This window comes from Orbicella franksi, chromosome 14, assembly GCF_964199315.1.
Source record: "Orbicella franksi chromosome 14, jaOrbFran1.1, whole genome shotgun sequence".
Classification (NCBI taxonomy): Eukaryota; Metazoa; Cnidaria; class Anthozoa; order Scleractinia; family Merulinidae; genus Orbicella; species Orbicella franksi.
In genome coordinates, this window is record NC_138158.1 from 10,077,944 (window position 1) to 10,092,305 (window position 14,362).

General features: G+C 40.5%; 1 protein-coding gene across 1 annotated transcript; it reads right to left on the minus strand.

Moving 5' to 3' along the window:
• Positions 1-1,187: 1,187 nt before the first annotated feature.
• Positions 1,188-14,121, minus strand: LOC145467546 (FGGY carbohydrate kinase domain-containing protein-like). The gene is made up of 14 exons (XM_081451102.1): positions 13,344-14,121; positions 12,684-13,048; positions 11,677-11,738; positions 11,233-11,313; positions 10,993-11,121; positions 10,469-10,566; positions 9,447-9,554; positions 8,734-8,795; positions 7,685-7,841; positions 7,027-7,101; positions 6,048-6,168; positions 5,740-5,834; positions 4,312-4,373; positions 1,188-3,731 (listed from the first exon to the last, which is right to left on the minus strand). The coding sequence occupies exons 1-14, from the start codon at positions 13,524-13,526 to the stop codon at positions 3,653-3,655; spliced, it is 1,677 nt and encodes a 558-aa protein (XP_081307228.1). The 5' UTR covers positions 13,527-14,121; the 3' UTR covers positions 1,188-3,652.
• Between the last annotated feature and the right edge of the window lie 241 nt (positions 14,122-14,362).

Below are 14,362 nucleotides of genomic sequence, written 5' to 3' on the forward strand. Positions count from 1 at the left end.
ATCGGGTATGATCACTGACACATAAATAAAGACATTATTATTATATTCAAGCAAGACTGCGGAAATAATAATATGTACTTATTGACTGAGTGGGAGGGCCGTACGAGAAAATATTTGGCTCGAGTTCATGACGTGCGGAAGGCGCTGCGCTCGGTCCGTACGTCTTGACCAAGAACCAAATATTTTACCGTCCGGCCCGACCTGAATGTAGGGACTGTAATAATTCTAAGTTGCTCTATATAGCAGTGTACATGAATGTTTTCCCTGTTCAAGCCAAAGATGGCTGTAAAAAATTAAATTCGCTGACTCACGATCATAGAGTGATCTGTTTGCTTCAGCTTTCCAGGTATTTCCACCGTTAGAAAGTAACTTTGATCCAGCCTTGAATCGACTCTTTTAAGGTTGTTTTGTGGCTTGGCTGTCTTAATAGCAGACGTTAAAAGTCACATTAAGAAATACGACGGCTAAAAGAAGGCCTGATATCAATACACTGCGTTGTGGCCGCATAATGCAAATTGAGACTGAATACTGAGTCTGGTGGTGGAATACTGATGCCAAATTACTGAGTCCGATACCGAGGATATCACACGGCAGGTCGATAATTGTATACGTTACGTTTCGATACTGCTGTGTAGTGACGCATGTTGTTGATTGTTGTTGATATTTTACGACGGAAATTTGTGATAATCTTCAGAATTCAAATTTGGAAAACCTGACCTGCATTAAGTTTAGACTTACAGAAGACCTTAAATCAGTGCAAACTAAACACAACGAATACTACATTAAAAAAAGGTCGGAAAACAACGCCATTGCCAGTTGTGTAAGGAGATAAAAACCTGAACGCTTTCGCTCCAACCCAAGGGTCGATTCTAAGGGTAGTTTCTGCCGAGCAACACAATGTCAAAAATTATGCGTCGAGACGAGACTGCGTCTCGGGTTTGCATAACCGTATCGAATTCTCCCAACCCCTCTCGTGTCATGATGAAGCTATGTAAACACAGAAAAAGTCCTCTATTGCTCAAATAACCAGGTGCGGTATGTAGCCACGAGATTATATCGACGAGTAATCACTGAGGAGACATCAATCGCTAATCGTTTGATGAAAACAATGATTAATGAGTGACTGAAAATTTGGTGGCATACGATTATTCTAACTTCTAAATAAAAAGGGTACAAATTGGCGAGGATGTCTTTGGCGAAACTTTATTGGTGGGTTAAACTTGACAGCTTCAGCCGTTAGCGGTAAAAAATATTAACCGTAAAAGCACTTAAGCTACGACAGTGAGAGTCTCAAAATCCATTGTCAAGACTTTCTTGTGTCTTGCCTTACAATAGTAGTAAGCTATATTGGTCTACAATTTTTCTAACACTTTTTTTTTCCATCACAGAATGGTCCAAAGACCATAAATGTTTATGTTTTACAGCAATCAAAATAAACTATTAACTTTTTTTAAACAAGGGAAATTAATTAATAACTTTTAAAAACAAATGGGAGGCGTGGTGGCCTCATGGTTAGTGCGCTGGTCTCCGGATCGAGCGGTCCGGGTTCGAGCCCTGGCCGCGGACATTGTGGTGTTTTTGCAGAACTGTCTCGAATTCTGGACATTGTGGGCACGACACTTAACTCTCACAGTGCCTCTCTCCACCCAGGGGTATAAATGGGTACCGGCGAATTGTTGGGGACACCTAACAAATTGTGGGAGAGTGACGTGCGATGGACTAGCATCCCGTCCAGGGGGATTAGAAATACTCCTAGCCGCTTCATGCTACAGAAACCGGGATGGACGTCTCATTTTTTAAAGGATTTTTACATGCAATATCTTCTCTTCTTTAGTACTCTACACATATTTGATTTTTTTTTTATCGTGCAGTTGTAAAACTTAGACAGTGGAATCCCGACTAATTTAACAGAAACTCAGTTCCCGATCTTCCCGACAACCCGAGCTAAAACCCGTTGTCTTTGAATTTCTTTCACTGTACTTTCACCCTAGATTTCTCTCATTTCGTCAAGTTAACCGAAATGAAATCACGACCTTGACAGTGTTTGGATATCTGATATTAACAAGCATAGATTTCTACGATTTTAATCCTCCGTTTTCTCATTAGTTTAAATTTCGATTGGAAAGATATATCAAACACTCAAGACAGTGTTCGATCACATTTCCAAACACCTCGAAGTTCGTCAAAAATACTCCGCTACGCGCCGTATTTTCAACTCTCTTCTCGGTGTTTCGAAATATAGTCAAACACTATCTTTCTTGTTTGATATATTACATCTCGAACTCCCAATTTCTCGAACCATTGTTTGTTTCCCTTGAAGATTCCAGGAATCGGGATCTCTCTATATTTGGCCTTGTATGGCGGCCAAATTTCACGTAGAGATTAACATAAACAAAGGGTTCACAAAACAGTCTTAATTTAATTTTACAGACACTGCCTTACAGTGTATCATAAGTTCCTTTTTCACTGCCGTCAACAGGAGATTCTTTGTTTCCAATATTTGCCTCATTAGCATAAGCGATACAGTTTCTGATGGAGCTACAAAGAGATTAATACTGAATATTGAAAGGGCACGACACGATTAACTCCCCAATGAATTGAGCCCAATGAATTGAATACTTTTCTCGCGACGCGGGTTTAAAAACTCAAAATTTTACAAAGAATGTACGAACACATTAGCGCTTTTGCCACCCAGAAATTTTGCTGTTTTTGAAAGCCAATTTCTCTTCGAATACTACACCCAAAGAACCAAAAAATTCACCACTGGTGAATTACTAAGTTTCACAAGTTCTTTAAATGTTTGTAGTCAATTCGTGTCTAGCGTAATGTCTTCTTGCACGATCCGGTCACATGGTACAAAATCACACATGCTGGGACGCAAGTTGCGCAGTGGGACTTCCAAAACAAAGCAACTCGGGCCAGTCCACCTTGACCTGCCTTTGTTTTAGAAGTCCCACTTTGCAACTTGCGCATGTGTGATTCTGTACCATGTGACCGGATCGTGCAAAGGGCCTATTTAACTCGATGTCGCGATTGCTGTTTTTAGGGTCGTATATATGAAGTAGAATCCCTATTTCTTGAGCCTCAAAGGGAAACAAAAACCGGTTCGAGAAATCGTGAGGTCGAAAGGTCGCGATAAATTTACAGTGAAACAAATCCAAAGGTAATGATTCTAGTTTCGAGTTGTTGGAAAGTTCTTGAAGTCGAGGGTTCGAGAAATCGGAAATCCACTGTTTGGCTCATAATTGTTTCTTAACGGAATTCATTTTCCCTTTGGCGGCGTGCACATTACGTCGGAGGAATTTGAAAACGCAGCTTTATTTCTACGGTTAGTCCTACCGTCCACACTAATCCGTCACGAAAACGGAGCTCGTTGAAAACGCTCTTCAAACCGGAGGAATTTGAAAACGCCGGCTTTTCATTTCCGTGTGGACGGAAAACATTCTGAAAACGGAGCTTTTCGAACACGATGACGTCGCGATAATCATTTGATTTCCCTGACCGAGTTTTCCTCAAACACCAATCCAAAACGACCGATAATTGTTGCGTTTTTAAATTCCTCCGGAGTAGTGTGGATAGGGCCTTATATTCGCTTCTGGACTTTCTTGTCATTCTTTGTGATGATTACTAACGGATGCAGTCAGGATTGAACTCAATCCTTCATTAGTTCCCGATACTCCACTTGATTCTTCAACATCTGCAGGAACACTTGATGCTTTTTGTCATAAAACCTAAAAGAGAGATCGATAAGATACAATTTGTTTCTGCGACGTGAAATAAAACTTCCGTTTAAATGTTAGCGATTAGAAGATTTCTGTAACAATAAATGGACCTTATTCGATGGTCTAACATGTAATTCGTGCCGCGGATATTTTGCGAGTTGCGCAGTATTTTTTAAAATAAAATACGAGCAATGATGTAAATGTCCGCGCGTATTTTATGTTAAACCATCGAATAAGGGATTTATTGAATTCAAATATTATGTCATTCTCAAGTATTTCGGTTTCTAGTTTTAAAAATGCATCCTGCATTATCCGAAATCGTAGAGATCCCATAAGGCGCGTATCAATGACGAAAACGAAACACGACCCTACAGTGCGATAAGAGCTCATATTTTACGCGTTCTCTTTATCTAATAATGTAAAATGGCGTAATAGTGGAATAATAAGCCACTAGTTTGACTTACGATGTCTGATTCCCATCCTTAGTGTCAAAGTCGTGTACAGGTTCACGTTTTCAGTGCTTGCTTTGCTTGCCGGAGTTAGATGAAAGAATGCATACAGACATTATTCAATAGAAATCGATTCTTACCCTTTGAGATTTTCTTGTGGCTTTACAACCTTCCCTGCTGCATTCATGGTTTTCATGGCTTCCTTTCGAAGCAACACAGCAAATAAGATAAACAGCAAAGTAGTGTAATGCAAAGATAAAAAGAACGAATCTTTCAAAGGGATGTATGAACTTCAACTTCAAATTCAGTTAAATAAGTTTTAGAGAACGATCAATTCATTTGTTTTTCCCTGCAACAAATCTCCGCAGCTGCAACTTAGTCTAAGGTTAGCAGTAAAAATTTAGCAATATTTATTATTATTAATATTTTGAACAAGAGGAAGAAAACTTGGAACTCGCATATAGCGTTTTACATTGTAAAAAGGCTTTCCGAGCAGCCTGTCCCTGACCTCAAAATCGACATTCTCTTAGCTGGTCTGCATAAATTTATCACTAAGTCAATAAGGCTTATGTAAAGGACTGTCTTAAAGATACCTAAGACTTGACAAAAGAATAAAAATACTGTCATCAGCACACAAAAGAAAGCTAAACAAGCAAACGCGCAAAAGCAAAGGAAGACAGAAAAAAGCGAAAAAAGTAATCACAAGCACACTAAGAGAAGTAAAATATACTGATACCAAGAAAGATGATGGTTAGCCTATGTGTATTGGCATTTCAGCCCGATTTGCTCACAAATTAAAGCAATCAGCTTTCACCTCGGCTTATTTGGGGTTAGCATTCACTCTTACTTTTCGGCGGCCAGCTTTCATTTTTTGGTTATGGCCAATACCATTTATATATTCACAGCCGCTGCTAGCTAGCGCCTCGCTTATGGAGCGATCGGGGTGGTCTAGCCTAGGAACTGATTTAAGGTCATTCCACTGAAATAGAACCTGCACTGAGATTTTTGTGAAACTTTGCCTATTGATTGTTTATATTATAGGCACTTAAATTTTGAAATAAAAATGAGGGGTCCCTATGTTAGTTTAGGAGCAACAGCAGCTTGTTTATACCCAATAAATAACAGCACCATGATTGTAGTCACGATTGCTGGCTAAATTCACGTTTCCGACGATTGTTTTCTTTGTTCTATACTGTAAGTTGGTCCATATTTATTTTACACAGAGAAATTTATTACTCAATTCAAAACAACAGAAAAAAATGATAGGTCACCATACTCGTTTGCGAGAAAATGACGATTTACCTCTATGGCGAGGTCCACCCGCAAAGGAAAAGCCGCCATTTTTTAATGCGCACGCGCTAATCATGCGCATTGCGCAGCAAGGATGCGCAATGCAATACTGGGAAATGACCTTAAGGTTATTTATCCTATGTTTGAAGACAGTTTTTCTTTGGTGATCAGTTCCTATTTTCGTATCACCCGCGTAGTTGATTTTGCATTAATATTTTAAGCAGAAATTTGATCTTTTAATGATGTCACCGTCGAGGTTACAGTGTTCATGTACCAACCTGGATAGAGGTAAAGTCGCCTGATGCGCACGCTCCCAAAATCGCTGAGCCCACGAGCACTGACTCACTCTCGCGCGGTAAAACACAAGGAAATCCTAGGAAAGAAAATACGATTTTGTTTTTGTTATCACCGCGACATATTTAAAGATTTTGGAAATCGATGCAAAAAGGAAGCAAGCCATTGCAGATGTTCTGAACTCCAAACTGAAGTATGCCGCTTTGCATAAAGAATAAACCCGACGAACAAAAGACCCACCTAAAGTGAAGCCCTTTTCAGAAGAAAAGCATTGTAGAAGTACGGCACAAACCTGTCACATCAGCATGAGTTTGAATAAACAATTCGTTCTTGGTAAGTCCGCCACAAAGAGACAGAGTATCGATGAAATGTCCAGCTTTGTTCATGCTTTCTATAATGTGACGAGTTCCGTGCTGCAAATGAAAGAAAAGTAGCAGTGTCCTTCATTTTAATCAATATTTCGAGAAGCTCTGAAACGTGTACCTATACTACATGAAACCCAGCAGAAACGGTCAACCTCGTTCCCAGGGTTCTCGAGATAGAGAGAGAACACTGGGAACGAGATTGGTAGTCTTTTCACATGACGTCACTGCAACCATAATTTTATTAGTGTCCCAAAACAATGAAACGGCGGCCATGTTGGTCTGCCAAACCCATCCTGTGGGAGTTGAACTCTTTTCTTGCGCAATCGCTTTGGTTTGTTCTAATAATTTTGCATGGCTACTGACCACGTGAGTGAAGACGCTCAAAGAACAATAACCAGCTATCAGGGAGTAGAGATGGCTAGAAGGGAACGATATATATTGTACATGAAAACATTTTCTTTTTAGTTCCAAGCAACTTCGTCGCGATATTTAAGTCCTTTTCTGATGTACACAAATTTTAAATTGAAGAAAACATCAAAGTTACTTAACGGTTGGTTAGAAAAATACCCAAAGATTTAATAAAAAGAACATAAACAAACATGGTTACGACTTTGGAAGATTAAGACGGAACTATCCAATTGCTCTTAAGTATAACAAAATCCTCGAATCTGAGTGACTCTTCAAACATCTTTGGCCAAACAAATGCCATGTAATAAACTACTTATTAACTCGAACGTTTGGTCTTTACGGGAAAATCTCAAACTTCGGTCCTGTTTTATTGAAGGAGCGATTTTGGGATTTTCCAGTAAAGACCTCGCTCTCGGTTAATAAGTGGTTGTTATTGAGATATTGAGCAAATTCACCAGTCGTAACAAGACTCTGTTAATATCTAATGTTAATACTTACTGCTAGAGCCTGAAGCGTGGCTAGATATAGAACTGCCAGGCCATCAAGATCAACTGTAAGAGTTAATCCACAAATCTGTAGGGAAGTATGTGCGACTTGGTTAGACCTGTTACAGGTATATAAAAGTCTCACTCTACCTGTGCAACGAACAGTTCCGGCATTTTTATAATAATTGTTCAACAGGAAAAAAAGGCTTCAGTTTCCTACGTATTGAATCGAATTCAAAACAAAAACACGTATTTGGCGACTTTTCGACACCTAGGAGTTGTAAACAGTTTAATAAAGTTGATTGTTTGATTGACTGACGATTGATGATTGATTGATTGATTGATGGATGGATGGATGAATAATTGATTAATTAGTTGATGCATTGACTGAAGAATGATTGATTCACTCACAGATTAATTAACTGACTGGCTAACTGACTGTCTGACTGGCTGACTGACGGACTGGCGGACTGAGGGACTGAGGGACTGAGGGACTGACGTACTGAGGGACTGAGGAACTGACGGACTGACTGACTAATTGACTAGCTGACTGACTGATTGACTGATTGACTGACTGACTGACTGACTGACTGACTGACTGGCTGATTGATTGATGAATTAATAGATTAACACAAAAATGAAAATACAAAACTAGGATTTCGTAACCTTACCATTCCTGTCATATTTGGGTCAGCCACCGGTGACCTGTTGCCATGGAAATCCGGAAGCACGTGAAAGTCTCGTGAAAGCAATGCTAGGTTACCAAGCTGTCGTTTCTTAGCCAGGGCAGTCAAATGCTGGTTAAGTTCCTCATACACGGAACAGCCACTGCAAGATTTCAAAGCTAAAACGTGAATAATTGGACATGTCGACATTTCCCGCCAGGGGACATGAAAAATATGTTCGTTCTAACGGGCATTCACCGAAACGAAACCCCGTTATAAATATTTTGTGGGAAAACTACAAAAATCTTTGTTATATCGGGATTTAGTTATAGTAGCCTGTGAACAGACTCTCGGCGAAGACAAAAAAAAAAAGACTCAGCCAGCCAGCGAAGCGAGGCGACGAACGCGAACAATTTTAGGCGAGCAATTTCGTCTCCAGACCGTTCTTGGCTAGCCCCGCTCGTTTCTTCTTTTTCGTGCTATAAGCCAGTATGAAGCACGTTCACAGGCAGCTCTGGCAGCATAGAAATGAACTCTCGAAAGAAAGCGTACAAGATTTTTGCCAGGCTGAAGAATATCCTTCGTTACATCAGGGACTTCCTTAAATTGGGTTCTAGTTTTGTGTTGTTATCTACCTTCACCTTAATAGGCATTCATTCATTTAAAACTCGATAATTTGGTTTTGAGAATCGTCCTATGTTATTTCTCAGCATTATCCTGTGTACAATTATTTGTCAACCATGTTCAATTGTTGGTTCAGTCAGCATGCGCTGAAAATCACTTCTGAATCAGTTTGCTCGCTTCACACTCTTGTTTTGTGAGGACTTTTGTATAGCTTTTTCTCATTTCAAATCGGATAGTTGAAAATACTACATAATTCCTCCGCAGCGCACTTTTAGTGCCAACATTCGTACATTTTCTCCCCCAAAAATATGAAGAAACACAGTATTGTAACAAACCTGCTTCCGTCAGGAGACTAATAGAATTACAGGTTCTAGTTCTGCAGGAAATGTCAGATGCGACGACAACAACGACAACAGTAAGAAAACACAAACCTCCTTTCAGCTTTTTCTTTTACTTCCTTATATGCCATGTGAGTCTCTATCATGTGGTCTATCTAAGACAACAATGCACGCTATTAGTACGAGGAATAACTTTGAATTCTTATTCCAGAGAGGAGCCTATCTGAATTGAAACTCGATGACGTGCACTTTTGGATGCGTTTCGCCCATCATCCAAACTACAACTGTTTTTCAATTGAGTTTACCGTTAAGCCAAACCCCAAAAAACTCTCTCGTCAATCACAAAGGATACAGACAGTACAGTGAACTAATCGCAACTCGAAACTGATACATGTAGACAGCAGGAAGCGACGTGAAAAATATGAACGAGCTTTTGGTCGTCCCACGATGGTTTTCTATTGCCCTCATCCCTAGAAAGCGGCCACCCAAAATTTAATAGTTATACACGTAGTTTGGCTTTGTTTTGGGAAAAAAGATGTCAGATAAGAGTCTGAAATAGAAAGGGACCACTGATAAAAACATTCAAACACACGTTTATTATAATTGTCTTCACGTGATTGCATGGTCAGTTGTCTTAAGGCGTATTTGTATTGTAATAAATTGACGTCTCTACTGATTCATTCATACTTATTCTTGACAAAGCCCTAACAAGCAGCCACCTCTTATTTCCCCGAGGGTGGTCGCTTAAAAGGGGTTTAACTGTAGCTGCAAATTGGACAAATTGAGAAATATTATTAAGCTCTCACCAGTTTTCCAGTAACGCTTTGGCCTCCCTCATTCAACCACAAGCCTGGAACCATCGCAGAGAAGTATGGGCCCCACACTCCGGAAACAAACACCGGATTTTCATTTATCTAAAGCCAAGAAGAGTGTAGCAATAAAATCCACATTCGCTGAACTTACCCAGGTCATAGTGTTGTGTTCTTACTCAAATGGCTGCAAATGAGTACTTGTATATTATGGGGAAAATGTGAGGAAACGAGAAAAACTGTTTACAATATTTCCCTCATTAACATAAGCGATTCAGTTTCTTTTTCTAAAGGATACTGACAGGTCGTAGCACAATTAATTGCCCAACGAATTTTATTTTTTGGGCAGGGGGAGTGGGGAGCATATGTCATGCAACCCAAAATCAGAGGGAAGCACTAATAAAAACTCTGTTAAACTGGGACTCTGGGTTATTAGAATGTTACTCAGTTTTGAGAATGTTGGGAAGACTTATAAAGGATTCATAAAGAGAAGCTAAAAGCACCTATCAGTATTGTTAAAACATGCTGAACTATGAAAAAGGGTGAAGCAAATCTCTAGAGGATCTCTTCGAAGGCATTGTGGCCTCATGGTTAGTGCACTCATCTCTGGATCGAACGGTCTGGGTTTGAGTCCTGGCCAGGGCCATTGCGTTTTGTTCTTGGGCAAGACACTTTACTCTGATAGTGCCTCTCTCCACCCAGGTGTATAAATGGGTAATGGCAAATTTAATGTTGGGGGTAACCCTACTATGGACTAGCGTTCCATCCATAGGGGAGAAGAGATACTCCTGGTAGCTTCATGCTACAGAAAACCGGAATAAGCTCAGCCTGATGGGCCACTTGGCCTGTATGCAGACAACCTTTTTTTACCAAATCCCTAGAGCTTAGATGCTGTGAGCAGGTTCATGTTTGTTGCTCTAGCTCCCACTGACTAATCTACTGCTGCCAACTTGTTCACTCACATGCATGACCCAATCGCCCCAAATGTGAGCCTGCTCACAGACCATAACAAAACTTACAGCCATATGGCAGGATGATGTCCCACAAATAACAGCTAAGCGTGAAGTTAAGGGTTTGTTTTCATTGAGAACCAAACTCAGATCTGCTCCAATTACACCTGTGTGACGACAAAAGCACAGACAACTGTTAACAAGACTAATTATTAGTTAATAAGGAGAGTTTCTTTACTTATTAATAACCTGCCAGCAGTACTTAACAGCTCAGTCTCCACCGATGGTAGAAGAATTAACTAAAGATATATAATGAATAAAAAACTGCACTGGAAAGAAAATGGGTGTTGTATTACCCCCTACCTCCCCATAATGGCCACCTCTCTACAACAGCCACTTTCCTCTGTCCCCAAGGTGGCTGTTGGGGAGAGTTACGTCTCTAAGGGTATTCCTATGGTCATGGAATACTACGGGTCAATATTACCTAGGACATGCAGCCACAATGCACAGCAAAGTTAAAAACCCTCTCATCCAATGAAGGTCACTTTAGTTGTCAATGAGTTACTTATTCAGTCAATGATAAGCAATCTTACCCAGTCCCCCAGCATGTGCATCAATGAGTGCGGTGCCAACTGGCATCCCTTCCCATAATCCTAAGTCAGCAGCAGCTGTTTTGGTCAGTCCGTTGCTGATTGACTCTCCAGGACTGGCCACTTTTGTACCTGACAAAGCATGGAAACAATAAATCAATTCCACCATGAACATTCTTTAATATGTCCCAAGTTCACAACCTGCCTAATGTATATACATAAATTAAAACAATCCAGTCTTACCCATCTTGGAATAGTTGGTATTTATAAGATCGTCAAGGCCAATGGCTTCTAAGAAAGAGTCCACCCAACCATTCCTAGAACCTGATGAGCACATATGTACAGAATGTAAACTAGAGAATTTATTTTCAATTCAGTGACTAAAAACCAAAACCAAATTAATCACTCTCAGGCCTTTGGAACCACAAATAACGCAGACAATACAGTGAGCCAATCAAAACTCGAAGTGATTTTGTGTAGCTGACGCAACATGCAGGAAAACAAGTCCAGGTGAGATGCGTGTTTTGGTTTTACTTCTTATTGGATGAAAAAGTGGCATGTGTTATTTAAGCCAATCGTGTAGCAATACTTGATGCAAAACCAATATTACTTTTTGGCACTCAAATGAAAACCGCTCTATCAGGAGAAATTCACCAAATAATAGAGATGACAACTAAGGTGGCTTACCTTCTGGAATTTGAGACTCATGACCCATATAATTGAATTTGCAAACAAGAGAGCACATAGACCTTAGAGAAATGAAACAAGGCACTTAGAGTCACACAGGGCCTCTCTCCAACCAGCAGTATAAGAGCTAAGATTGTTTATTAATAAATAAGCAAAATTGTTGTCAAGACAGGACAAAAATGCCATTAGAAGCACTAAAGATGCAGTGGATTAACATCTATCAAACCAGGAATTAGGAATTGTCCTAGTTGTTTGAGACTTGTTTAATACTGAACCAGATCAAGTTACAAAAACTTATTGTGTTGTAAGCCAAAAATCTTGTATAATAGAAGAGCACTCAGACAAGTAATTTAGACAGTTCCATCCAAAACATGTTAAAATAGGTGATATGACTACTGATATGCCCCAATCCAAGTTGGAAATAATTAAATTCCAAAAATTCCTATGCCTGCCAAATTGGACTTGGCCTGTGGCCTCCACCAATTTTAACAGTTGGAACAGAAATTTTCAGCCAATTATCTCCAAACTGGAAGCATGCACAAATATAAGAGCCTACTAATCTCCGCCATTTGAATCACGTGTACTAAAGGCATCCATAGCCACAAGTTGATCGATACTCTCAAACAACCCTTGATCAATACTTGAACGACACCTCAATAATATTGACACTCAATCGACACTCGATCAACATCTCAGTTGACACTAGGTCAAGAGTTGTCTAATTTTCGCAGACACACCATCGAGCATTGATCGATACACATGGGTTGGTCAACACTTGGCGGACTAATGACCAACTGTCAATCAAGTGTTGATCAAGTGTTGATTGAGGTGTTAATCGAGGGTCCAACGAGTATTGATCAATTGAGATGTCCATTGAGTGTTGATTGAGGTTTTGATCGAGTGTTGATTGAGGGTCAATAGAGGGTATCAATTGACACTTGGTCGCGGATAACTTAAGTACATGTGTTCCTGCCATTCTTTTAAACTTCTGCTCCTCCAGCTCTCACCTTGTTTGGTCACCTGTTGCTTTATAAGTAAGAAACTCGGGCAACTCCAGAAAAAGAGCACATTTTTCCCAGCAGTCACCAGGCAACTTCTCCTTCAACCAAAGTATCTTTGGAATCTCCATTTCTGGCGAGACCCCTCCACCAACATAAGACAACACCTTATGCTTTGTGTTATTAATTCTTTGGGCCTGGTCCAAAGCGCGATGGTCCAGCCACATGATAATGTTTCTATGGGCTTCTCTGGAGGGACTAACAGTGACAGCATGTCCTGTAGAGTCTAGAGCTACCAGGGAACAGGTCGCATCAAAACCAATACCCCTTATCTTATGGAGGGAGTCCTTGTGAGTGAGAACTTCAGAAACTTCCTGGAAATTTGTTGACATGTGAACAAATAATCTGTTAAAAAGAGTCTCTGCTCTTTACCCCAGATCTTGTGCCTGAACAGTAAATGATTTAAAATTTTTCATCACAAATTAGCAGGAAACCATAGGGTAGCTGTGAGGGTTTCTTTATTCGTTGAACATCCCCACTCTCCCCACCCCCTCCCTTCTACCCCTCCCCTACCAATGAAGGATCGCATAATTGATGTTTGAGAACGTACTTCTACATTATTTCCACAATCTAATTTCTTATTGCAATCATCCACAAATCGTTTGATACCTTGACAACTAAGCAGACATTACGCCACACATCTTCTGACGACTGTTCATAATAGTCCGGTAACTGTTGCCATATTTGTAATGGTCGAGTCGCGCACGACACGATTTTCCCATCACTAGCCACTAGAGCAGCGCGGACGCTCGCTGTTCCGACATCAACACCAATATAATAACATCCTGCCATTCTTGATGCGTATAGAGCTAAGAATTTGTAGCCGAGGGAACGCTTCCGTTCAAACTAATTCGACGAGCCTCGCGGACCGCCATATTGGCCGAAAGGAAGTAAGGGTCTGGTGCAGAGGTTTGACGGTGGGGGCCTTAGCACAAGGAAATCACTTTCTTGTCAACATTTCATGGAAGTCATCTCTTGTGGGGTAACGGGGACCAAAATACCACTGGTTATATTGAACTATATTGAACACTAGCACTGCTTCATAATTATAATTCTTATGTTAAAGATAGCGTGATAACTGTATATAGTTTCTGCTGACTCAATATGTAGAACTAAACCCATTTGATCACAGCACCTAAAGACCTTTTTTCTTCAAAACTGGCTTACGGGGGAGAATATTCATGCAGCGGAATCCTCCATAACGGAACATGTATGCCACTTCCGGTCAGATTAGCCCGCAAGCAGGCTCACGTTAGAACACAAGCGCGCGCGGCCTAGCTGAGAGCGCGAGATCGAGCGGAGGAGTCGCGAGGCGAGATTTCTTGGCGCCTCTTCACCAGACTCCTCCCTGACGGATCGCTTCGCTCTGCGCCGATCGCGCGTGTGACTCAAAGGTTGAGATCAGATGTTCATTTCTGTTTTAAATAAGTCTGAGGGCACCGTTATCGAGCAGTTTTAGTAAAAACATCAATCAGAAGATATCTTCAGGAACGAAACGAGCTTTGAATTCTTAAAAAGATATCTTAGTTCTAAAAACTAGTCAGTCATGTCACAAGAACAATCATTTGCTCGTACTAAGGCCCTGCCGGCCAAGTAACTCTGGAGACAAGAGTGCTGTGATCTTAGCT